Raw genomic sequence first — 24,975 nt, forward strand, 5'->3', positions numbered from 1 at the left:
AGGCAACTTCAAAGTGGGTCACCCGTAGAAAGCCTAGTGGGTGAACTTGAGAGAAGCACAATCGATGGTACTTCAACAAAGCTATATGAAAATCGGTCAAAAGATATCGAATGTTGGCACACTCGAGGTGTTTAGTGTACAATGCTATAGAACCCGAACGGTTGATGGCCGTATCATCAGGCCAGAAAGTGTTGGTGACAAAGACAAAGGAATTTGGTATTTTGAACATAAAGATAGCATTTCCCTTGAGTAAGAGTGGAGGTTATGGAAGCTAAACCTTCTCGACTCATGGTTAAGAAGACGAGAGATGATTAACACTAACCTGATGTGAAAGACGGCGAAGAAAAGGATCCGGGAAGGAGGTGAACAATCGCTGCATAATAAAGGAAATGAAGAGAGAAATAAGGGAAGGTGAAAAGTAAATTGAGATAAGATGGGTGGCAGGATATATGATGATGGCGTAGGGGAGCGTGTAAATTCAATTTACACCACAAATTCTTACCACCAAGATAATGGTCCAGCACTTGGGCTTGGGGCCAAACCAGAATGTGAAGGAAGGTATATTGGGCTGACCAGTGAAAAGCGTCATCATCAATTGGGCTAAAATGGAAGCTCATGAATGAATTAAGTCTATTATCCTTGTCATAAATAACAAGGATAATAGACTAAGGGACTTGAAGAGCCTACCTAGGAATTGAGCAATTTGAGGTGGTTCACAGCCCATTAAGTGAAGAGCATGTTATCAGCCCAAGAAAGAAAGCCCAATAGTAAAAAAGCAAGAGGATAATAAGATAAGAGACCAAGTCAAAGGGGATCAGAAGTTATTGTGTATCTGACTTGGGGGAGGGCCTAAGACACGCATGCTCCAGGAGACGAGATAGGATCCAGCGTATAAAATGAGACAAGTTGAAGCTCCGACGGGGAATGGAAGAAACCAAGGGAAAAAGATTTAGTCAAATGTCCAAAGGATTAAAAGGACCCTCCTGGACCCTATATATAGAAATGTAATGTATTTGTACTGGATTCATTCACATTCCTGTTACTAAAACTCTAACAGGAATAATAATATCTAGTTCTTTAAGTTCTTATAAGTACTTGCTTGATCATTGTTCTTCCTAAAGGCACTAATGAAACTCTCTTATAATCACGTCCAATTCACTTAGGGTTCCAATAGAGAGAAAAAAAAACCAGCCTCTAAATAAAGAACAAGACTTATATAACTATAGAATCATGATGCTTCCCAAACGTCTTGGCGTAGTTTTTATTATAAAAAAACATGTCTAACAAAATGTGTTATATAATTAGAATAAGATTGGAACTTTGAACTTGATGTAGGTGAAACCTACCTTGTAAGGATGTCTTCCATGTTTATCATTGAAGATAAAAAAACATCAAATATAGATAAATAACTTGACAACAATAGAAATCATCTCACCTTCACAGTTTATAAAAGTTAATCTTACTACTTCGAAAAAATAAAACTTACATGATCTTTAATAAGGGTTAAGAATGCTTTTGGAAAACTAAATAAATGAGCTTGAGAAAGTGGACAATACAGTTAATAGCGTTCAAAACACAAAGATCAAGTTGAAGTGAACTAGACGTCCACGATCGCTGCAAGCGATGGTGGATCGACCACCGGAGTGGAAGAATTCACTTTGTATTTTACTTCGATCAAAAACTATGGAAACAAGTAAAGTTGTGATATGTCCAAAAGGATACCACCTTGTTTAACATCGATCAAAGATCATAAGATGAATACCGGTGCCAATGTCTGTATCGGTTCAGTCAGCCACTTAATTTATACTAGAACACGGAGAAAAAGAATTAAACACCCTGTATATTTATATTTAAAAAAAAACCAGAATTAAGACATACAACTTTGTGGGCTAAACTTCAATGTGCAAAAATTATGTGGTCAATTTATAAAAGAGTGAAAACTATACTAGTTTAGATATTTTGATAAAAAAATCATTATGGTCAACAATTAAAACACAAAACTTTTATGACATTTATAAGAAGGGTTACTCTATAAAATAGTAACCAACTTTGAAAATTGTTCAAATCAAATTGTTAATAAAAATTTTTGTTTCAATCAAATTATTGAACTTTCAATTTTGTTTTAATACTAGATATTTTACCTGGATAGCAGGTAATCTAGGTTTTTTTTTAATTTTTTTTAATGTTTTTACTTTGCATAATAACATTTAAAGGTTGCGAAAATTAGTAAAAATGCGAAATATAATTTTAAATTCCGAAAATTTGCAAAAAAAAGTTCGGAAAATTATGGTTCGGGTTAGAACAGGTCAAGGTCGGAACGGGTCAAAACGGGTTTCGGGTCAGTTTTTATTTTGAACCAACGAATCAGCGCGTTTTCAACACGTTACAGCTCATTTTAACAACGAAAGCTCGTTTAAGCGATTTTTTTCAGTTCGTTTCAGCACCTAACAGCTCGTTTAAGCTATTTTTAAGTTCGTTTCAGCACCTAACAGCTCGTTTAAGCGGTTTTTTCAGTTCATTTAAGCACTTAACAGCTCGTTTAAACGATTTCTCAGTTCGTTTCAGCACCTAACAGCTCGTTTAAGCGATTTTTAAGTTCGTTTCAGCACCTAACAGCTCGTTTAAGCGGTTTTTCAGTTCGTTTCAGCACCTAACAGCTCGTTTAAGTGATTATTAAGTTCGTTTCAGCACCTAACAGCTCGTTTAAGCGGTTTTTCAGTTCGTTTCAGTACTTAACAGCTCGTTTAAACGATTTTTCAGTTCGTTTCAACACCTAACAGCTCGTTTAAGCGATTTTTAAGTTCGTTTCAGCACCTAACAGCTCGTTTAAGCAGTTTTTCAGTTTCGTTTAAGCACTTAACAACTCGTTTAAGCGGTTTTTCAGTTCGTTTCAGCACCTAACAGCTCGTTTATAAGCGATTTTTAAGTTCATTTCAACGAGCTGTTAGATGCTGTAGCGAACTTAAAAATCGCTTAAACGAGCTATTAAGTGCTGAAACAAACTGAAAAATCACTTAAACGAGCTGTTAGGTGCTAAAACGAACTTAAAAAACGCTTAAACGAGTTGTTAGGGTGCTGAAACGAACTGAAAAATCGCTTAAAACGGGCTGTTAGGTGCTGGAACGAACTGAAAAATCGATTAAACGAGCTGTTAAGTGCTAAAGCGAACTGAAAAAATCGCTTAAACGAGCTTTTGTTGTTAAAACGAGTTGTAACGTGTTGAAAACGCGCTGATTCGTTGGTTCAAAAAAAACTGACCCGAAACCCATTTTGATCTGTTCCGACCTTGACCCATTCTAACCCGAACCTCAATTTTCCGAACTTTTTTTTGCAAATTTTTGAAATTTTAAAATTATATTTCGCATTTTTACTAATTTTCGCAACCTTTAAAAGTTATTATGCAAAGTAAAAACATTGAAAAATTAAAAAAAACCTACATTACCTGCTATCCAGGTAAATTATTTAGGATTGGAACAAAAATGAAAGTTCAATGACCTGATTGAAACAAAAGTTTTTATCAGTGACCTGATTGAAACAACTTTCAAAGTTGGTTACTATTTTATGGAGTAATCCCAAAAAGAAAAAAAGTTTAATATTAGTAGAGAGATAAACTTGTTTCCTAATTTTCTCATGTTTTAAATCCCTATATATTTATTAATTTGAGAATACCATTGTATTTTTCAGTTTCGGATTTCTTCTTATAATTATAAATCTTGACACCAAAAACGCAATTATTTTTTAAAGTCTACACTTTAACGGTTTTTAGTTTTTTTACCAAATAAATGGATTCAAGAACCAGAAAATTTAAAGTTAAGTAAATTACTTTCCATTTACTAACTTTCGAATTAATTTTAAAATATAAATAAAAAAATTAAACAAAAAAAGAGATTGGTTATACTTGTAATTTGAAGCCAAAGAATATAAACTAGGGAACGTAGGCAATGCATCTGCCACACATCTTAGACTTCTTTTCACCCTATGAAAAGAAATCCTTTTCTATGGGTCCTTCCACCAATAAACAATATTCCACGTCATCACAGAAATCTGAAACATCCAATCACTACTCGCCATGTCAGCAGATAAGAGTAATTTGCTTATGCCAATTATTGTACTATGGAGTACAACCCAATCTCAAAAACAGATTAATAAATTTCAGTGTATGTTCTTTGTTCAGGAATTAAATCATCATTCATAATTTATCATTAAATAAAAATTGAAGCTATTTTTAACTTTACTAAAATTTATTGATACATTAGTTTTATAAAAATAAATTTTCTTATTTACAAATACATAAGGATAATTACGAATTTACGATATTGTTCAATATAAGCAACTATGACCATTGTTGTGAACAAGACTGAATATTATCACCTAGTTTGTTTTAAATAATGCAAACAATCAACGTTTATTAGAAAATATAAATTTGTTTGTGTTTGGATAGATGGTTTTATGTTTACTAATTTTGAACTTTTAATTAATGTTGATTCAACGATCAAGATTTTTTACAGCTGATTTTAAAACTCCTCTTAAGGGACCTTTTGTCTTCATACAATCATACTATACTCATATCGATCCTTTTGTCCCCATATTACACTTATATCAATCGACCACAACAATTGTTGAGTTCTACCATATTCTTCACACTAACGGAACACTACTTTTGAATTAAACCCTAGCACTGGGGATGTTAAAAGATGGAGACCGGTCGAGCCTAGATTGAAGATAGTCTAATATTATTTAAATATGAAAAGTCTGGTTTAATATAATAAAACTATATTTAATCATTAATATTATACATACAAATGAAAAAAAACTAATATATATCATGTTATAAATATTAAATTACAATTATATATGTATAGAAATATACTAATAAAATAACTAATGTATTTTTTTTAGAACGGCTCCTTATCTACTCCTATTAACGACATATATATTGATGAGAGGCATATAACCACCAGAATGTCCATTAGAAATAAATAACAAATAAAACGTATGAGATGAGATCGGGCATGAAATTTTTTTTGTGATCCGAGTTTAATCTTGAGCTTCATAAGTTTCCTAAACTCGACCTTAACCTGTTCACACTCCTACCTGACGTTGCCTTAGTGGTATGGGTTCTGGTGGTGTTGGCAAATTTCAAGATTAGGAAACTTGGATTTACAAGTAAATCCTAACTAAGTATATGATGGCATGTAACCCTGAAATAGTAAATAATAATAATAATAATAATAATAATAATAATAATAATAATAATAATAATAATAATTTGTATCTTCATTTGTAACTTAATTCAGTTTTTACATGAAATAAATACTATCACTTAGCCATATTATATGATATAAAGCTAAGTTTGTACTGTATCAAAATTATCTTGCACATCATAAACGTGTAATGACATTAAACACACATATACGATACAATATAACACAAATATTATGATATATTAATTAATGATTTGTAGATAGCTTTACTACCATATATTATAAAATGACACTTTTATCATCTTTATATGTTATTAAAATATTAAATTATTGGACTTAAAAGTGTTGTTGGTTGGTATGGATGACATACTTAGAAATCTATCCAAAAGAGATATATATATATTTTTTTATCATTTTTGCAGATGCCCATGATTGGGATTAGATACCACACTTTGTTGATATAATAGCACCCTTGGAATTTACTTGATTTTTATGGAATGATGAAAGAACAATTTCACTTTGATTTTACTTTCCCAACAAAGTGAGACAAAATTTGAAGTTGCAAATCTCATATCACCAAGTGTCATTTTGATATTTTATTGTGTACAAATATCTACAATAACTTCTTCGAATATTGCAATCGATTTTGTAAATATAAAAGTTGACAATTTAATAATAGATATAAAATAAATATCTATAATCTATAATAGTTATATAAGAACATTGGTAATCTCTTATACAAATGGAATTATTTAGACCACTAATACCATATCTAGTTTATTAAGTGTTTCTCATCTAAGAATATTTATAATTACTTGATACACTAGCAACAATTTAAAAGTTTTCTAAAGCAAATTCATTCATCATTATTATTTTCATTCTTAGATAATATCTGGTCTTTTATATTTATTTTTTCTAATCAAATTATTATTTGTAAAATACGTGTCGATATCCTTTCGACCAAGCATATCACGGCATTATTTTTTTGGTTTCTTTCGATTGTACTTTATATAGCAAGTGTCGGTACTGTAACTAACCAAACCAATACAACAAAATTCTCGTTGCATCATGGTAGGGAATCCCTATAGTTTAGTAATAATTTGAATAAAAACTTCCTTACTCTAGTTTTGAGGTAGAATTCCTTTTATTTTCCAAACGGCTTACTAAGACCATGTTTATGTAGAAATGGCTTTATTAAGATATTCATAATTAACACTATATTACTTGACATTATTGTAGAGATAGGGTCCTATACCAATGTACGACCTAGGGTAATATAAACCCACCTAGCATGAAATTAAATTTATTTGGGATCAATGTGTCAAATTTGAGACATATATTAATAAGCTTAGTCTCATACTTAACTGTAAAATCATGTCTTATACGTGTTACGTACATGATATATCCATTTACATGCTAAAAATTACCGGTTATGTTGTCAAATACATATATATTTATCACCCGATGAAATTATATAATAAAAAAACAACAAATTAGTTCTTCTGAAAAGGATAAAGAAAAAAAAACAAAATTGTTTACTAATATTGATCGGGCAAACATGTGTATTGTATATGTTTAGGGTAATCATACCATGCAATACCTAACATTAACCCGTCAAGTATCCATGAAATATTCTAAAACTAATCACATATCTAAACATATCTGAATACCCGTTCTAAATGTTTCGGATTTCAGATTTATCAGTCAGACCCGGTTCTTTTGGTAGCCTCCAAATTCGTGTAAAACATTGTGTGTGAGAATGATTTAGAGAGAGAAGATGTTTAAAACATTATTCAAGTTACAAAGAGAAAAAGAGAGGTGGGTCTGTCTCCTGCCATAATAAACAACAGATCTCTTCTCTTTTTATCTTTCTTCTTCACACCCCGTGACTCTCCCTATAATCTCTAATCTGTCTTTTTGTATGTGCAGTTTTTGGTCTTTTTTCATTGCAATAGGATAGATATTTTCTTCTTGTAAACCCAACTCAAGATAATCTTGGGATTTGAGCATTCAATCTTCTTTTTCAAATATGTGTGTACATAACACATACTATATATAGTTATATACACTACACCACTCTCTTTGTGCTCTACACTTCCACCACTTTCTTATTTGAGCAAACTCTGTCCTTAATAAATTCAAGGCTCATTTTTGCTGAATTTTGTTGGTCCTAGAAAAAACTAAAGTGTTTCTGGGATTTCTTTCTTTTCTTATTCTATTCCATTTCTTATTTTTATAAAGAATCCAACTTTTGTTCATCCAAAAGCAGACACACACACCTTTAGGGTTTAGGGTTTTTCTTTTCCATCAAATTCAACTCATTTCCCACTCATTTCATCAATTTCTGGACCTGTGTTTTCATTATTATTTGAGATGACACAAACTTAAACCATAAAGTTTCAACCTTTTTCTTTTTTTTTTTTTTGTCAAATTTCAAGAATTTGAAGGTTAATTAAGCTTCTCTTTTTCCATCCAATTCTTCTCATTTCCATCAAGTTCTTTGATTTATGAAATACAATCTTGAACCATAAAGTTCCAATCTTTTTATCAAATTCTACTCAATTTCATCAATTTCTTTGAATCTTGAAATTGGGTTTTCCAAATATCCTTAACACAAACCATAAAATCTCAATCTTGAACCATAAAGTTCATGAACTTAAGAGCTATATCAACTTTCTTGAACTCTCAAAAATGTCATCTTCCATATTAACTGGTGCCACAGGCAGAGCTTATGGATTTGATATTGAAAATATTATCAAATCCACATCAATGACTTCAAGTAGAACCTCCCATTCATCTTCTCCATCTTCCACCATCTCAGAATCAAGCAATTCCCCTATAAACATCTCCAACCGAAAACCGCGAACTCCCCGTAAAAGACCCAACCAAACTTACAATGAAGCAGCTGTGCTTCTTTCCATTGCCTGCCCCAAAGTATTCTCCACCAAAAACCTCACAAACAATAATAATAATAATCTTAATCTTTCCAAATACACCGCGCAAAACGGGTTACCATTTGACGGGTTACAACAAAATGGTAACCCGTTTTGTGACCCACCACCGGAACTGGTGTTTCCATTTCCGGTTCCGGTGGTGGAAAACCTCCGGAACCCGGTGTTCAACAAACCCAACGCGAGGGTTCCGGAGGGTGGAACTGTATTCCGGAGGTGTGACTCCGATTCGAATTCGATGGAATTCGATACGGAGTCAATGTTGGATGAGGAGATTGAAGAGGGGATTGATAGTATCATGGGTATTTCAAATAATAATAATAATAATAACCCATCATCAAATGATAATAATGATTCTTGTTTGGACTCGAATAATACGTGCTACGGGTATCCCATGGGATTGGGATTTGGCGGGAACATTGAGTTTAATTTTGGGTTTGGAATGAGGAATGGAATCAAGGCGTTGAAGAATAGTAATACTAATAATAACTGGTGGAATATTCCGGCAGTGAAGGTGGTGGAAGTGTTGCCGGAGAAGAATAATATTCCGGCGGTGGAAAAGAAGAAGAAGAAGAAGAAGAAGAAGAGAATGGAGGAGTTGATGAGAAGGCCGGAAGTGGAATTGGGTAATAATAATAATCAAGAGAAAGGGTATTTTGGTCAGGAAAATAATAATAATAATAATAATAATAATAATAATAATAATAATAATAATAATAATAATAATAATAATAATAATAATAATAATAATAATAATAATAATAATAAGTTGTTGTTGAAGTTGAATTACGACGACGTATTGAGTGCTTGGTCGGATAAAGGGTCGCCGTTGCCGGAGGAGATTTCCGGGTCGGAGTCTGCCGACGGTGATATTCATGTAAGTGTTTGCTTCAAATTTTAAATATTATTGTCATAAAACAAAAACAATAATAATAATTCAGCATTGTTATTTTTTAATTGTGAAATTTAAAATAAATTTTTTCACCTCTCTTTTCTAAAATTTATTAAGAAAAAAAACCAATGGATTAGTTTGATAATTCATCTATATAAGGAACTGATTTTCACACACCAGTTCAATATTTATGTCAGTTTACTGAACACGTGAATGGCTTGTTTATTTGTTTATTTTTTGTAAATGACAACTTACAGTCGAAAAGTGATGTATGAAATCAGTACACATCCCTCTGTATACAACTTATACATTTATAGATAAACGTCATAAAATATGTGACAAATTAGTTTTGAGTATTTTCTATATATTTGCATATCTAATAATATTATCATTAAAAAAATATGATTTAAACTTGATTTTTTTATTATTTTTTGTTTCAGTAGGTTAGTGTTGTAATGATATTCACCTTATTTTTTCCAATTCTATTGAATGACAAATTAAATTCAAAATATTTACATTTCTTAATTATTAATCAGAAATCATGTACTATAGTACTCGCATAAAGTTATTGTTGTTGATAGTATTATGTTTTCTGTGGACAGACAAGATTAGCTCAAATTGACCTATTCTCAGAAAACGGTGGGTTAAGAGAAGCAAGTGTGATGCGTTACAAGGAGAAAAAACGTACACGTTTATTCTCTAAAAAGATAAGATACCAAGTTCGAAAAGTTAATGCTGATAGACGGCCTAGATCCAAGGTACATTTATTTTTAATTTATAACTTTATGGAAAGTAAACAAAAGTTTATAATAAATGTTGTGTTGCAAAGTGTTTAATAATATATCAAGACATCTAAATTGTGTTAACACAAATTTAAAAAATGAAAATATATATATATATATATATATATATATATATATATATATATATATATATATATATATATAAAAGTAACTGCAGCCTTAAAATGATTTTAGATTAACTATAAATATTACAAACAAGAATACCAAAATGTTATTATATTTAAAATGTTAATTTGTATTGGTTTTGTGATATTTGCAGGGGCGTTTTGTTAGAAGGCCAAGCTCTGAGGACACATAAGTTAACATCTTTTTTACACTCGACCCCCTCAATTTTATATAAATGGCTTAATGTGTCCTTTATCTTTTTCATTTTTTACATTTCTAGACTTATATTTCTTTCTTTTTTGTACAACAATAATTGTGTAGTGTTGTTGAGAAGAGGTGAGACTAGTTAAGAAGAGAAATGGATAGGAAGGAGAGAGGGAATTCAATATTTTTTTTTTGGTTATCTATAATCATAAGTTTTGTTATTTTCACAATAGTTATAGTTTACATCATTTGGTCACAAAATTGTACTCTATAGTAATGCATGTATTTTTGGCTATATGATAATATTCAGTTATAAATAAACTTGTAAGCGATTAAACAATCTTGCAATTATCATGGCTGGCCCAGACCCCATCTTGAGCTTGGCGAGCGTTAATGACACGGTATCAGTGGAGGCACAAATTTTTAACTTTTTTTTTGGTATATAAAACAATTTTATCAAAATATTAACAAATGAATTTGGGTCAAACAAATATGAATAATAAGGTCTAAAAAATTTAATAATTAATCTGCTTATGTTTAATTGGGCAAAAAAAATATGAAAAAAACCCTAGTTATTGAGCAATATGTTTGTTTATATTTAAAAATGTTTGGTAATTTATCAAAAGTCTGTTATGTTTAACTCCGGTCAAAAAATCAGGATTTTTGTTATATATAAGTTGGTTTGAAGCTCGGTTATGGTGTTCCAAACTATGTTATTCCAATCTATGTTATAATCAATTGCGGCATAAATTTAAAAAAACAAATCTAGAAACAGAAGTATAAAAGATAGAAATAGAGGTATATAATCTGTAAAAAATACAAGCATACAAGGTTCAGTTATTAGGTGTGTAAACAAACTGAAAAGTTCAGTAAACTGTTTGTGAAAACAAACAAACATGAACAAAAACTTTTGTTCATTTAGTTAAATGATGAGCAAACATCAGAGCATGACCATGTTTCTTGTTTGTTCATTCAAGTTCATGAACGCACATTTATATTCTTGGTTTACATTCGTTAAATTTAACACAAAAACTTTCATGCACATGCCGGACGACAACGCATGGTCGGAAAACCAGTTTTGGTCAGCAATTCTTGCCACTTATCAATAAAATTTGGTGTAGCCGATCGTAACAAGCATCAAACTTGTTCAAATGATGGATTTGAAAGTCAAGGTTACGAAATTCAACTGATTCTACGTAGCCGCACATGCCGAGTTTCCCGGAGTAGAAGCATTACTAGAGGCATGCACATTGTCGGTACCGAAACCAAGTTATAAAAAATGGTTTAAAATACACAAATCTCGAAAACGGTACTGGCAATCATGTATACACAAATGTGGCGTCAATCAAATCATCATATGCTTTCACTAAACAAAAAAGTTAAATCTAGCATATAATTAAATTCTTAAATGTAATAAGAAGATCTCTTTCGTTATGATAGACAAAACATAAACAATATGGGTATATTATATGGTAACTTTTGTGTCATCGCCCCGACCTTTATATCTTGGGAGGGAAGCCGTGAACGTTTCTTAATTCTTGTGACAAGCCATTTATTTAAGATGGAAGCCCGCATGCATCATTCATTGGTCTCTAACAAGTCACCTGAAACATGTTTAAAATATCTTATCAGCAAAAAATACTGGTGAGTACATTCATTTGTAAATGACACTTTTTACATTTATAGCATTAAGATGTTTTTACATATGTCTGCTTACAAATTACCGAAAGGTACTTGTCACTCGACCGTATCTATGACTATGGTCATATTACTTATTGGCTAACACTTGTCCAATAAGTAACGTGTAATAGCCCAGTAGGCAAGCCTTGTATACAAAACCTCACAATACCAGTAGTAACCATCCTGTAAGTCTACAGAGACTTAATCACTGTAATGTATTTAAAATACTTTTAAAATATATTTGAAAACATTTTAGACCATTTGCTATGAGTTTTATTGGTTTTGAAATGATCATGACAATGTCGGAAAAATAGTTACCTCACGCAAATGTGACTTGTATAAAAACTCAAATGTCTCACCTTGCTAGATTAAAAAATCTTAAATTCATTGCGCCCATCGCACTTCGCCCGTGCGCGTTCTATTTAAGTTAAAATTTTTGTTTTTTTTAATCGTAGTTAGGACCACTGGGTATGATTTGTCTTATAAGAATATTAACATATGAATTTTCTTTATTATAAAGAGCTCACTAGTTTTATAATTTAGCGATGTGGGATAAGAAATTTACACTCCTATGATGGAAGACTCTCCTTTTCTTTCCTCCACCAATATAGAATGAAATTTTCTTCTTCTATTTTCTTTTATTTATTTTGTGGTTTGTTATATTTTGTCTCACCTAGTTAAACAAAAAGGTTCTCTTTTGTTCTAAAAGATGATGAGGCATTGACAGTATGATAATACTACATTTGTAGTCTTTGTCTCATTTGATCTTTGACTATTCTAAGTTCAATGGACACGTCAAGGGTACTGTTGTATATGTGATTTGAGTAAGTCTTTTTAAAATAAGTGCAAAACCCGTAATCATTAAAGCAAGTTTGTCATTCAATGGAACAATGTGTTTTAACCATAGTTATCAAATGCGATAAGCGCTCGAAAGCGTTGAGGCTGGGTCTAGCGCCTAGGCGATAAGCGCAAAAAAAGCGCCCGATTTTGAAAAAAAGTGCACATTAAAAAAACAAAAATTTTAACTTAAATAGAACATCTTATGAAGAATACATACATTCACAGTCCTTGACATAAGGTTTTTAAAGAAAGAAATCCGAATTTAGGTTTTCTAAGAACAAAGCTAACCTGTAAATTCTTAGTTTATTGATGATTTTGTGTGCTATAATATTGATTGTGGAACCCCTTAAATAGTGGAGTGTTAGGGACTCCTAGAGAACATGAACAAATTATTAAAGGGAATTTAATATGCATGGGGAGGTTTCGGAAAATAATACTGCGCCTTAAATATCTGCTGCATGCTAATCGCAATTAATGCGCCTGACGCTTTAAATGCGCTTAAGCGCACGCTTTTAATAACTATGGTTTTAACTTTTTGGTGAATCACTTCCTTATCAACAATGTATGGGCGGTGAAAAGCCTGTTGAAGTAACTAAGTTTCATAGATTTTAAAAATCGTGTCCGAATCTTATCATCGTTATTTAGTAATTGGGATGCTAGAGAATAACAAAACTGAACGAGCTACTTGTTACATAGCAACAACCAAACATATGACTAAAAGATTCGTTATGTTCATACATCAATTAATGACGTAACTAAAATGCCGTTCGTTCTGATTTAGTTATCGTATCATCAATGACTACTTTTATGTTGTCACTAACAGAACTTTTTACCGACCATTTGTTCGTTAGTCACAATGATTATTATTGTGTCACGAAAGGGTTTATGTTAGTAGAGAAGGGGCAAGTTCAAGTTTTATTTAAGAATTTTTGCGTCTCAGTTGGTTCTTGTTTGACTCTTATTTATAGGCTTTTATGAATAGTCACAGCCATTGGAATTAACCATACACCGAACCATGACAGTGGTTCCTTGGTAACTACCATAACGATCATATCCCTTCATTGTAACTGTCACAGAATGGCCTTTTATACCAAACAGCTTAATTAACCCGCTTACTTTACCACTTCCGATATAGCAATACACTAATACTAGTACTCATGTTTATTTGTGTATTGTGATGTTAATTTGTTTGTGCAAACACATACCAAAGAAAGAACAAGACTGCAGTTCTGAGTCAAGTCGATTTTGATCAGAGTCGATTTCCACAATAATCAGCAATACTGTTTTAACAACACTTTCTTCTAAGAAAATACTAATACAACTATATTTTAGTTTAATACATCATTTCTCCCCATCCCAACCCGAGCGCTAAACAAATTAAAGAAACTCTGTAAATTATTACAGCCAAGGGAGACAATGATGGTGGTGTATATGCAGAATTAAGGCTTCTCCTTGAGGTGTGCAACAGGAACAAAGATGGTGTGACTGTGATCAATAGACGGTGCTGGCGTTTTAGCACCCTTTCGGTTGGGTGTTCTTAATTGTATTACCTTTTGTAGTTTTTCTAACTTTGTTTTCAAAAGACAAAGTTTCTCCATTTGAGCTTCAGCTGTTCTTGCTTGTTGATCATCATCACCTTTACTCGTACCACCGATCAGAACGCGGTTTTCCTTTTCCGTTGTTTCTTTTATTATTTTCAAGCTCGAGTTATTCTCTCCAAGATCCACGTCACCATTAACCTTAAAAAAGTTATAGAAAAATGAACGATGCTCTATAATATATAGGCATGTGTGTGTGTGTGTATTACAATGCACCAAACAAGGACGTCTTATAATTTAAAATGTGCAACTTATAATGCTTATTGTGCGATAGTTAATGCAATTATAGTTTAAGGGGGTAAAATAGTATTTTATGCACATTCATCCACGTATATTGCATGTGCGTCTGCTCGTGGTGTGTGTGTTAATTATGAAAATGCCATCGTGTAAGATAACCAGAAGTACCTTGTTAGTTGATGCTGAAAGATGCAACTCTCCAGTCTTGTTTTGTGGTTTTGCAATAACGGTTGCTGACATGGCATTATTTCTCCTACGAAACTTTTTTGTGCGTCTGTCCACTGGTGTATGAATGACATTTACGGGCATATTTTGATCATTAATATTTTTTAACGGAAATTCAACAACAGCTTTGTTCTTAACAGGTTCTGATTCAGATTCTTTTGAAGGAATGTCATTTTGATTTGAAGTATCCTCTCCTGCCTGCATATAATTAGTTATTTACAATGAAATTAAACATGATAATATCTTAAAATTCATAACAGAGGTTGAAGATTATGCAAATAAACTCACCTTTTTAGTTTTAAGAGAGAATTGGCGTGCATTTCTGAACCATGTATTCACCTAAAAAATTTCAAATAAAATGCATCATGCATTTGAATGAAACTTAATATATTAATGAAAAAGCTATATTATTTCAGTAGTGATCTTATATGTTGAATAAGTGATTTTATGGTTAAAAACATTTTGGGCAACTTTTAAACCATTTGACAATTTGACCCGTTTACTTTTAAGATGTAGCTTAGCCCGAATCAAACCAATTAAAAGTAAACAGAACGAAACAGTCACCGGGTTCTAAATCTGAAAATTAACTTTCGTATATGCACCAATTGCCCTTGGAAAAGAAATACCTTCTCGGGGTCGAGACCTAGCTGTTTAGAAATGTCTTCTTTAACAGCTCGCGATGGGAGCTCATTCTTAGCAAAAACAGCGCGAAGCTTCTAATATACAAAAAGAAATAGCATTAAAAAAGTAATACATAGTTAAATACCAGTAGCATGCAGGCATGTAAACAAACTGAACGCTCAGTGAATGGTTCGTGAACCGTTCGACGGAAAGTTCCTTAATTTGATAAAAGAACGAACATGAAATTTTTTTTTTGCTCATTTAGTAAGATGAACGAACATGAACACATGTCTTGTTCGTTTATTCATGTTCGAGTACGTTCGTTCAATTAGATACGTTTATGTCAGTTCGTTACGTTTGTTAATATACTCATTTAAAGTTTTTGACCCATTACAATTTAAGTCTAGTTTTAATAACTTTTTAAATAAGTATATTAACATTACTTTTTAATTATTTTTAGCTCTAGTTTCAATAACTTTCTAAATGAGTATATACCAGTAGAATGTGCCCAACACATTGTTTTTCACATAACTTTTTAACTAGTTTTAGCTCAGTTATGCTCATTCGTCTATGTTCATCCGTTAGCGTTTGCTAATCGTTAGATTATACTGTCAAAAAACAAACATAAACGAACAAAAACATGTTCATGCTCTGTATGTCTTTGTTCAGTTCGTTTACAATCCTAGTTTTGACCTATTACCTTATAAACAGGTATGTTCTTTCTCTAACGAGTCATGCAGAAAAAAATCAAATAAGTAAAACACGTTAAAAGGGGGTCGCAGCGCAGCTTGTTGCCTGCTTACCCACCTCTCTATTGTAACTGGATCCTTTTGTTTAGTATATGAATGTTGATAAAACAAAGTCATCCGAATCGTAGTCAAATGAGTAAAATCTCTCTTATTATGGTATCATTTTTATAACCGTATTTAACAAATTAATTACTTAATAACTTCAAAAAACATCCTTTGACCTGTTGTTGACCCTGCCCAACCCATTAATTATGCGGTTATGCCACCTCAGAAGGAAAGAAAGAAAGTGAAGTACCTCCACAGCTTCAGCTGGAATCCTCAAACACGACCGTTTATTATCATTGCATGATAAGTTCGGGTCAGCCCGGTCAACTTCAGCAGTATCTTTTACATTTGTTTCCTCAGTTTCACAAAGAGCCATTAGAGTACTGGCTGCATCAGACTCTTTTTCTCTTCGTTTTCTGTTAGTGGGCCCCCAATCTTCATCTTTGCTTACTTGTTCATTTGCAAGTGCATCTTTCCCGAACATTTCCTACATAATAATATATAACAAAAGCTAAGTACATATTTTTCCAACTTCAAAGAAAAATAACATATATTTTGTACTCACATCATAGAGTTTCCTATAATCAACTGACCGGCGTTGTCTGCGACCGCTCACAAATTCACAATCGGTACCAGAACCCGAACCAGATGTGCTTTCGAGGCCAGTATTTCTAATTATCTTGCAAGATTCATCACCATCAAGAACTTCATCATCTAGTGACAGTAAACTGTAGTTACTGTTGGCATCATCATTATCATCATCAGAAGATTTGTCAGCAGAGCAAACTCTGCTAACATCATCATTATCAATTCTGTCTGGATCATAATCATCATCGCCTGAATCATCCGAAGGCCATTCTGCTTGATTGAGTATAGCATCCACATCATCAGGTAATGCGGCTTCAACACTAAAGACATCCTGTTCCAAACATCATTAAACTTAAGACCTTTTTTTTTCATAATTGATGAGATTGCTTTGAAAAACATAGAATCATATCTATAAAAGAAAACTCCACAAATGGTCCCTGTGGTTTGACCATTTCGCTGTGTTCCCGAGTTCATGTATTGATGGATGAGAAATGAAATGAATGGAAAGAAAAAAATTGTTGTTTTCCAGAGGTTTTTTTTAAAGAAAGAAAATTAGAGAAAATTGTGTTCCTGGGATTCATTAAACGAAAGAAAATAAAATAGATGGAAAGAAAATAAGGAGAAATAAAGAGTAAGTCGGATGGAAATGTATTCTTTCCAATTTGGAAAGAAATGGAAAGAAAGGAAAGAGAAAAGGGGAAAGAAAATTAAAAGAAAAATTTGCCTTTCTTTTATTTTCTCTTATTTAATTGAACTCGGGAACAGTAATCCTCACTGTTAATCCCAGTTAGTTTTAAGCGGAAAAATGATGTCATGTGCCATTCATGTTTGAGTAATTGTGTTTTTTCAAATAATAAAAAATCTCTCAAACTCCAGAGCTACTGGTGTCGACTTCATCACCTTCGATTTTTAAACCGAATGATTTTATTAGGTGTCAAATAAAATGAGATTAACCATTAAACCCCACGTGAAAGACTATTTAATTAAGGTATCACAAATGTTTGGACTAACCTTGCAATTTTCAAAATATGGAGACCAAACTCGCAATTTGGTCAACCACATAGACCATTTGTGCAACTTTCTCTATATGTAATTTGTGAAATTTAAAATAGAAAGTAAAACCTGCCAATTTGTGTCATGAGGATAACTTGTTCCAAGATGTGCATTCATGGAGTCGATGATTTCAGTCTTGCAAATGCAATATTTACAAAACCAACCTTGGTCTCCTGGTGGGACTGATTAAGAATATAAATAGCATTTCAGTTAAGTTTCAACAAAAAGAATCAAAATTTGATTACTTGCATAAACTGGATATATGATAAGATTCAAAAAGAGCTTACTGTTTTCAGTTAAAAGTGGAGGGTCGATGCACATTTGATGAAACGCGCAATTGCAAGTCCCGTCACACAGTATAATGTCATTATCAACATATGCTTCCCTAAGTTTACACTTAGCACAATGTATCTAAATAGAATAAACAAAAAACCAAATTTTTATTATAGTTGTATTATACAGCAATAGGGACTTGTAATTACCTGTAGTGGAACTGGATACATACATTATCATGATGCACAGATCCATCTGGAGCTATTACAGATTCATCTATGCGTCCATCTGAGCTAAGTAAATCAAGCTGGCGTAAGGCGTCACGAAGTCCAAGTTTACATTTCAGTATCTGCTTCTTGGCTCTTTGAAGTTCTCTTTCTGGCTTAATCTTTTCTCGACTGAATATAGTAACAAAAGTTAGTGCAACAATAAGATAATCCCGAGTTAAAGATATAACATAAAACAATGGCCTTATAACTCAATAAGCTACATTTTCACCAAATGTGTGTACTCTGTACTTGGTCAATGCAAATACAGATAAGTGATAGAGAAATCTAGAACACCATCAACAAAAAATTACTTCTTATTGCACGAAAATAGCAAGACACTAGTTTTGAAAAACATATTTGTTTGTCATATTTAAGATCAAAGTGACAATAGAGTATTTAGAATTCTTGTAAAAGTATCATTAGCAGGTAATTTACATCTTAAGGATGTACAACCCTCATGTTCATGCTGTGTGCAACATTTACTTAACTTGGGAGAATGAAGTAAAGTTGTCCTCACACTTATTTTCATAAGTTAATAAGTATACTGTTTCACTTTTACTCTTAAAGCAAGAAATCTTCATATAATAGTGAAAGAAAGATGTAAAAATGGTGAATACCTTTGACCTTTCCAGCCTTCAGTTGAGTAAGCATCTAGAAGGTTCTGTTCAATTTTCATTCTGATGAGAAGGTTCTTCGTTCGCCTTTGCAACTTGGCAGCTTCATCAACCTCGACTTTTTCGTTTGTTCTTTTTCTCTTTCGACCCCTCTTACACTTCTCAGAAGTGAAATCCCCCTTCTGATTTTGGTAATTCACTAAAGACGGATTACCCGAGAAATGGTCAAAGTCTTTGTTTTTGCTGTTGGTTAAAATGTCCATATACTTTTTCTTAGATATTTGAGAAGTTCGTCTGTTCCCATGAGATTTTAGTTTTCTTGATCTCTTTGTACATGATTTCATTGTGATGCTCGTTGACTGCAGCGATTTACCAATATTATTCTGCGTCTCTTCCATCCCTGATTCAGTCATGTTTGCTTATCTATCTATCAAACTAAGAAACAAGAAAACGGTAAGTTGGCCAAATGCAAAGTAATCATTCTGAAATAAATATACAAACTCAACTCAATCAGCATGACATTAAGAGTTCCATTGATAACAACTAATATTAGATTATTTTCCCAAAATTTTAGAAAAATATTGACTTTCATGAGGCTTATTAAAACATAAATATAAAGATAAATCATATACCATACAAACCTATGTGATGTTGTGCAAAATAAGATGCCATTAACATACAATCTGAATCACAAATCCACATGGTATTACCATAGTTCTCAAAGGGCACAAAGGGTGAGCAGCCTTGGGCCTAAGCGCAAGGCGCTAAAAAGCAAGGGCCCGAGATAAGCAAGACGCATAGCATAAACATACAATTTTTTAGGTTTTCAGCCACGTTTTAGGCTTTTTAAGAATATTTAGGATGTTTCCGTGCTATTTTTGGATGTTTTAGACCAATTTGGAGAAATTACCAGAATTTTCAACAGTTGCCAGGATCTCACCAGAATCTGACCAAAATCTAGCTAAAATCTCGCCCGAAGGTCACCGGATCGCCTAGATATGTGCCTGAAGGGCTTATGAAATCATATTGTATTTACAGAAAAACGAAACCCTAGACAACGATCAAAGCCAGTAAACTAAACTAAACCCTAACTTGAACTTAAAAGTCTTATACTAGAGATGAATCGCAATCAATCATAAGTTACATTCACACATTGTTCTTGCCAAGCAAGAGTGAGCCAATTTTCGGTGTGTTCCATAAGGTAGTAGGAAAACACCACAGCATTACAATCATCCATCCATCCATCAGTTCAATTAATAATAATAATAATAATAATGCATTATTAGAGTAACCTAACCAACAGCAAAATTAGGGATCAACAACTAGAAAACAGAAAAAAAGTAGGTAGCTAGGGCAAATAATAAATAAACTTCAATCAACAAAACCTAATAATAATAATAATAATAATAATAACAATCAATTGGTAAGAAGCACGTGATGATCTAATTCAGTAATCAGAAACATGAATCTGTAATTAACAAGCGATAATTAAATAAAAAGTTGGATAAGCAACCTGATTGATTAATTACAACGGTGATATGGAGTAGGCAAATGCACTCGAATACGAGCACATCGCAAATGGAGTGAATTTGAAACTGGAAGTCAGATTTGTGAGTGATTGTGAATTTAGGTCAGTTAACTTCCACGGTTGAGCTAACGGTCGGGTCGGGTCGGGAAGGTGAGTCAATGGGTGGGTGATAGGTTTTAACACGGAGGAGGTTGACTTCTCATCTCATCTCATCTCTCAACTTACCTTGCTTTTTATAGGAAGGACCACCTCCACTCCACCTCTTGTTAAAATATTATATTTACTTTTATTTTTTATATCTTCAAATGTGACACCCCCTTTCTTTCTTCAACGGTAAACAAAAGCAAATTCGTTAGTCTCAAAATTCTGCACTCGATTTGTAGAGTTTCATTACGGTGCTTATGGAATGTGCAGAATGATATGGTGTTTAACAGGCTGGCGGTAACGTGGAAACTGGAAAGTGTGGTGGGGATGTTAAAACACCTGGTTATTTTTTAGATAGAAATAGATTTGGTGAAGCTTCTTGTCGTGAAAGAATTGGTATAGATTTAATGTGTAACTAGTTCTATTTATTGTGAAACTAAATTACAAAATAAGTCCAAAAGGTTATATATATTTGTTATTGGTTTTTCATAAATTAAGCGTAATCGAAATGTCTTCTCTAACGTAATTTTATACAGAAAATCAATTAGTTTGTATGCTTAAGTTGGAAATGTAACAAGTTAAGTTTTACATCAATCGACTCGTATCCTTCTTATGACCAAAAGCCCAAAAAAATCAGTTTGAAATTCTGAAAAAAAAAAACTTAACACCGTTAAGTTTTTTTTAATGAGTTACCACTGAAAGCCGATTATTTAAATTTAAGACATGCAGCGGGAATAAACTCACTTGAGATTATTATTAGCCAATAGTACTTAGATCGGATTATTAAAATCAATTTTGCCTTTTTTTAGTAAAGATAAGGTATATTTTTTGTAGCTAATATAGAAAATCGAACTCCAAAATCGATTGTTTGTAATAGATGTAAAGCGCGCTTATGTTCTCTTAATCGTATGCAAGCATATATCATCATCAACATCGTACTCAGTATATCTCATCAATAACAAAGCTATGGTAGGGTATGAGGTGGGTAAGATGTAGACAGCCTTACCTCTACCCATGGGGTAGGGAAACTGCTTCCGGTGAGACCCTCGGCTCGAGTATGCAAGTATATATGATTAGCATATAAGTACATGTCGTAATTTTTACTTTTACAACTTAATATGAATCAAATACGGTTAGTCGATGACAATTCCTCCATAGATTGATGGTATTGGTACCACCTTTCACACTACTTGTTTTAAGTTGACCAATGTTAGTCTGTTCAAATAATAATAATAATAATAATAATAATAATAATAATAATAATAAAACTTAGCTCCATTAAGTTTTTCCGAATTTCAAATTGATGTTATAGGGTTTTTAATCAGAGTAATGATACGATTCGATTGATGTAAAACTTATCTCGTAGTATTGCTCCAAACGACTTAATTTTTATTAGTTGAAGTTTAAACTAAAAGCAAACATATTTTCGAATCCCTCAATGCATTCAACAACGCTCATAGTGTTCTTTGTTTAAACCTGAAAGTACTCGGACGAAACACAAGTTTGCATTTTGGGTTAAAAAAACCTCGTCTCGCAACACGTCAAATAAACTAGGAGTGTGCACGGTTGATTCGGTTCGGTTTTGAGATAAACCGAATCAAAATCCAAAGTTTTGGCTTTTGAGTTTTTAAAAATCGTTCGATATCTGTTTTTAAGTTTTTGATATTTGGACTTTATATTTTAAGGGGTGGAATTGATAAAAGATAATGAATAGGTTTTGTTATAATATAACAAGAACACAAGATTGGTGTTAACATTTAAAGATCTTTATAAATGTATACATGAGGTGCATTGTTCATAAGTTTGGCAAATGACTTATCCACTTAGTTGGTAGATATAGATGGTAAATCTTGATATTTAAGAATAAATATTCATAACACATGCCTAAGTTTTTTTGGTTAGCTTATAGTTTATTTGATTATTGTAAACTTAGCTTAAAAAAATGAGTTAAACTATATATTAAGTTATTATAAATTACTTAAAATTCAAAATAAATAATGAAAATCTATAATTATGTTGCGATTTTTTGTTTTAATTGCATGCAAAACCAAAACCAAAAAAAAAAGTTTGGTTATTATAAAAAACATAAAAATAAATCATCAGTTTCTTGTTTCGGTTCAATTATATAGGATTGGACTTTCGGTAATTTTGGATACGAGCCGGTTTTTTCGGTTTCATGAGCTGATGTGCATGTGCGTGTGGTTGTAAAAATAGAAAAGAGGGGTTTTAGCCTTTGCACAAGATCGTGTTTTAAATTTATAAAATTAATTTCTAATAATACCAAATACACACAAAATAGGCAAGTGTACCTATCGTATATGTAGAATAGTATTGGTAAGAACCAAGCATCGATCCGTGTACACAAATGTTTCCAATACTGAATCTTCATTTTAGTTTAATCGGAGAGTTTTAATCATTTTGGAGTTGATTTTTAAACTTTTTATAAAATAGAAATACTTATATATATATAATATATAGGTGACAAGAAGAGAAATTCTAAATGAGTAAATCAATTATATGAAGGTTGCCGTCTAAGATTAAGAATCCACTCTATTCTTCCTTGATGATTATTAAGTAAACATGTGATAAACTTGCCTTAATAATATATTATAGAATAGTCCCTCATTTCTAAGTGAACAGATTCTATTACATAAAAGAAAGTAGCATACGTATTTTCAAGTCCATCCTTGCTTAATCTCATACTACCACTAGAATGTCATTTTAAGTAGACAAGTAGTTTGGTAAAGTACAAAGATTAGGATTAACTTCGATTTATCAAATACTAATCTTAACAACTTCGGGTGATTGTAGCAAACTCACACAACCTGCCTTTAGTTGATTTAATTAGGTTATAGTTACACATTCCATTAACATATGATTTGTTTAACTAGCATGATAACCTAAGCAACAGTGTTAACAATGTTATTTTAGAATTTTTAAAACTAGAGAAATAGATCATAACTTATATCTCATCATTTCTAAGTACAATATAAGGATCCATGTTTTATCTTAAATAAGTTATCAAGGTAAACTTTTTACCATTTCTAGTCTCCAAGAACATGAGTGAACATGAATGATTATTAGTCATCAACCTTGATGTATTGAGTTAAAGTGATAAAACATTTCTTCATCAAAGAATAACTGCAAAATAACCATGTACTTTACCAAACTAAATCACATGTTTAACACAATCATCAAGTAAAATAAAGCTTCTTCATAGATTTTAGATGGTAAATGGAGTGTAGCTCATAATGAGCATGGTTATGAACATCAAAAGAGATGAAAATAACAAACACATGATCAAACTAGAACAATACAACCAAATGTTGGATGAATCTTCCCTCTTCAATGGTGATGGATGATGATGAGGATGATGGTAACCTCCAAGCCTTCAAACTCTTCACAAGATCTTCAATATGAGTGTGTGAGTGTTTTTATAAGAGAAACCTATATGGAACTTTTCTTCAAGCACACTTGATAAATGCAACATGATCCTCTATTTATAGGCAGTTTGAAGAGGCAAACACGGCCCCGTGTTACATGAGGCACGCCCCCGTGTCTACGTGTCCAATCACATTAATGCTTTGTCAGATCGTACATAGTGACTCAGCACGGGGGCGTGCTTCTTGAGGCAGGACCCCGTGCATTTGGTGATCTGTTATATTTCTTTTATCTTTTCTAAAGGTGACCACGGCCTCATGCTTCCTGAGGCACGACCCCGTGCCTAAGTGCCCAGTATTTTTGTCTTTTCTTGCAGATTTTTGTCTTTTCTTGCATAGGGAAGCATGGGGACGTGCCCAGGGGGCAAGGGGGGCATGTTCAGGTGTTTTCTTGGGTTTTCTTTCATTTTTCTTTGGCGTTTCGCTTGTTTCTTCGTTTAAGGCTTGGGTTTACCTGAAAATACTTTTTAATAAGATAAGTAACTATTTGAGCTACATTATTTGATAGAAGTTGCAGTTTTTAGAGATTATTTGATGCTAAAAAGATGTATATTTTTATATACATCAAAAATCTCCACACTTGAACATTGCTTGTCCTCAAGCAAACTATTTATAAATATTCTCTAAATATAGAAAGTTAGGACCATAGCTTAACATCCCCAAAAGTGTTCCAAGATAATGGGAACAAACTAACCAACTTTAAATCATAAGAATGTATGTAGTGATATATAAAAAGATGATTTGTTTTTATGAGTTTCCGTTTATGCAAAACGTCACGTTCTCACAATGTTCACTCACACTCGATTTTATATCTGATCATACCTGTGATGTATGTATGTGAAAACTCTTAGCCAAAATGTAATCTGTGATAAATAAGCTTGTAAAAAGTTCAAATCTCCTCCTTTGTGAAGG

General features: G+C 32.4%; 2 protein-coding genes across 3 annotated transcripts; one reads left to right on the forward strand and one right to left on the reverse strand.

The window, feature by feature from the left end:
- Positions 1 to 7,720: 7,720 nt before the first annotated feature.
- LOC143578839 (protein CHLOROPLAST IMPORT APPARATUS 2-like) lies at positions 7,721 to 10,545 on the forward strand. The gene is made up of 4 exons (XM_077062307.1): positions 7,721 to 8,822; positions 8,907 to 9,032; positions 9,650 to 9,805; positions 10,110 to 10,545. The coding sequence occupies exons 1-4, from the start codon at positions 7,896 to 7,898 to the stop codon at positions 10,146 to 10,148; spliced, it is 1,248 nt and encodes a 415-aa protein (XP_076918422.1). The 5' UTR covers positions 7,721 to 7,895; the 3' UTR covers positions 10,149 to 10,545.
- Positions 10,546 to 14,071: 3,526 nt separating this feature from the next.
- On the reverse strand, positions 14,072 to 20,505 carry LOC143578837 (pathogenesis-related homeodomain protein-like). 2 transcript variants are annotated; one of them, XM_077062305.1, is made up of 11 exons: positions 20,465 to 20,505; positions 18,955 to 19,386; positions 18,301 to 18,466; positions 18,083 to 18,206; positions 17,865 to 17,977; positions 16,720 to 17,073; positions 16,405 to 16,641; positions 15,366 to 15,455; positions 15,028 to 15,078; positions 14,683 to 14,937; positions 14,072 to 14,418 (listed from the first exon to the last, which is right to left on the reverse strand). In XM_077062305.1, exons 2-11 carry the CDS (start codon positions 19,362 to 19,364, stop codon positions 14,119 to 14,121), a joined length of 2,100 nt encoding a protein of 699 aa, XP_076918420.1. In that variant the 5' UTR covers positions 19,365 to 19,386; positions 20,465 to 20,505; the 3' UTR covers positions 14,072 to 14,118. The 2 variants fall into 2 exon arrangements, with proteins under 2 accessions (XP_076918420.1, XP_076918419.1); XM_077062304.1 differs by lacking the exon at positions 20,465 to 20,505 and having other exon boundaries at positions 18,955 to 19,716.
- Positions 20,506 to 24,975: the final 4,470 nt, after the last annotated feature.

The sequence above is a fragment of the Bidens hawaiensis genome, unplaced genomic scaffold (assembly GCF_021521415.1).
Source record: "Bidens hawaiensis isolate Kalapana, Puna unplaced genomic scaffold, B.hawaiensis_p1.1 tig00029360_1, whole genome shotgun sequence".
Classification (NCBI taxonomy): Eukaryota; Viridiplantae; Streptophyta; class Magnoliopsida; order Asterales; family Asteraceae; genus Bidens; species Bidens hawaiensis.

Bases quoted from the DNA above. Each gene is read 5' to 3' on its own strand.
- LOC143578839 (XM_077062307.1), top strand. From the start codon at position 7,896: ATGTCATCTTCCATATTAACTGGTGCCACAGGCAGAGCTTATGGATTT. The intron at 9,033-9,649 runs GTAAGTGTTTGC...TTCTGTGGACAG, and splicing joins CTGCCGACGGTGATATTCAT to ACAAGATTAGCTCAAATTGA. The intron at 9,806-10,109 runs GTACATTTATTT...TGATATTTGCAG, and splicing joins ATAGACGGCCTAGATCCAAG to GGGCGTTTTGTTAGAAGGCC.
- LOC143578837 (XM_077062305.1), bottom strand. From the start codon at position 19,364: ATGACTGAATCAGGGATGGAAGAGACGCAGAATAATATTGGTAAATCG. The intron at 17,978-18,082 runs GTAAGCTCTTTT...ATTCTTAATCAG, and splicing joins TCCACTTTTAACTGAAAACA to TCCCACCAGGAGACCAAGGT. The intron at 15,456-16,404 runs GTACTTCACTTT...TTTGTATATTAG, and splicing joins TTCCAGCTGAAGCTGTGGAG to AAGCTTCGCGCTGTTTTTGC.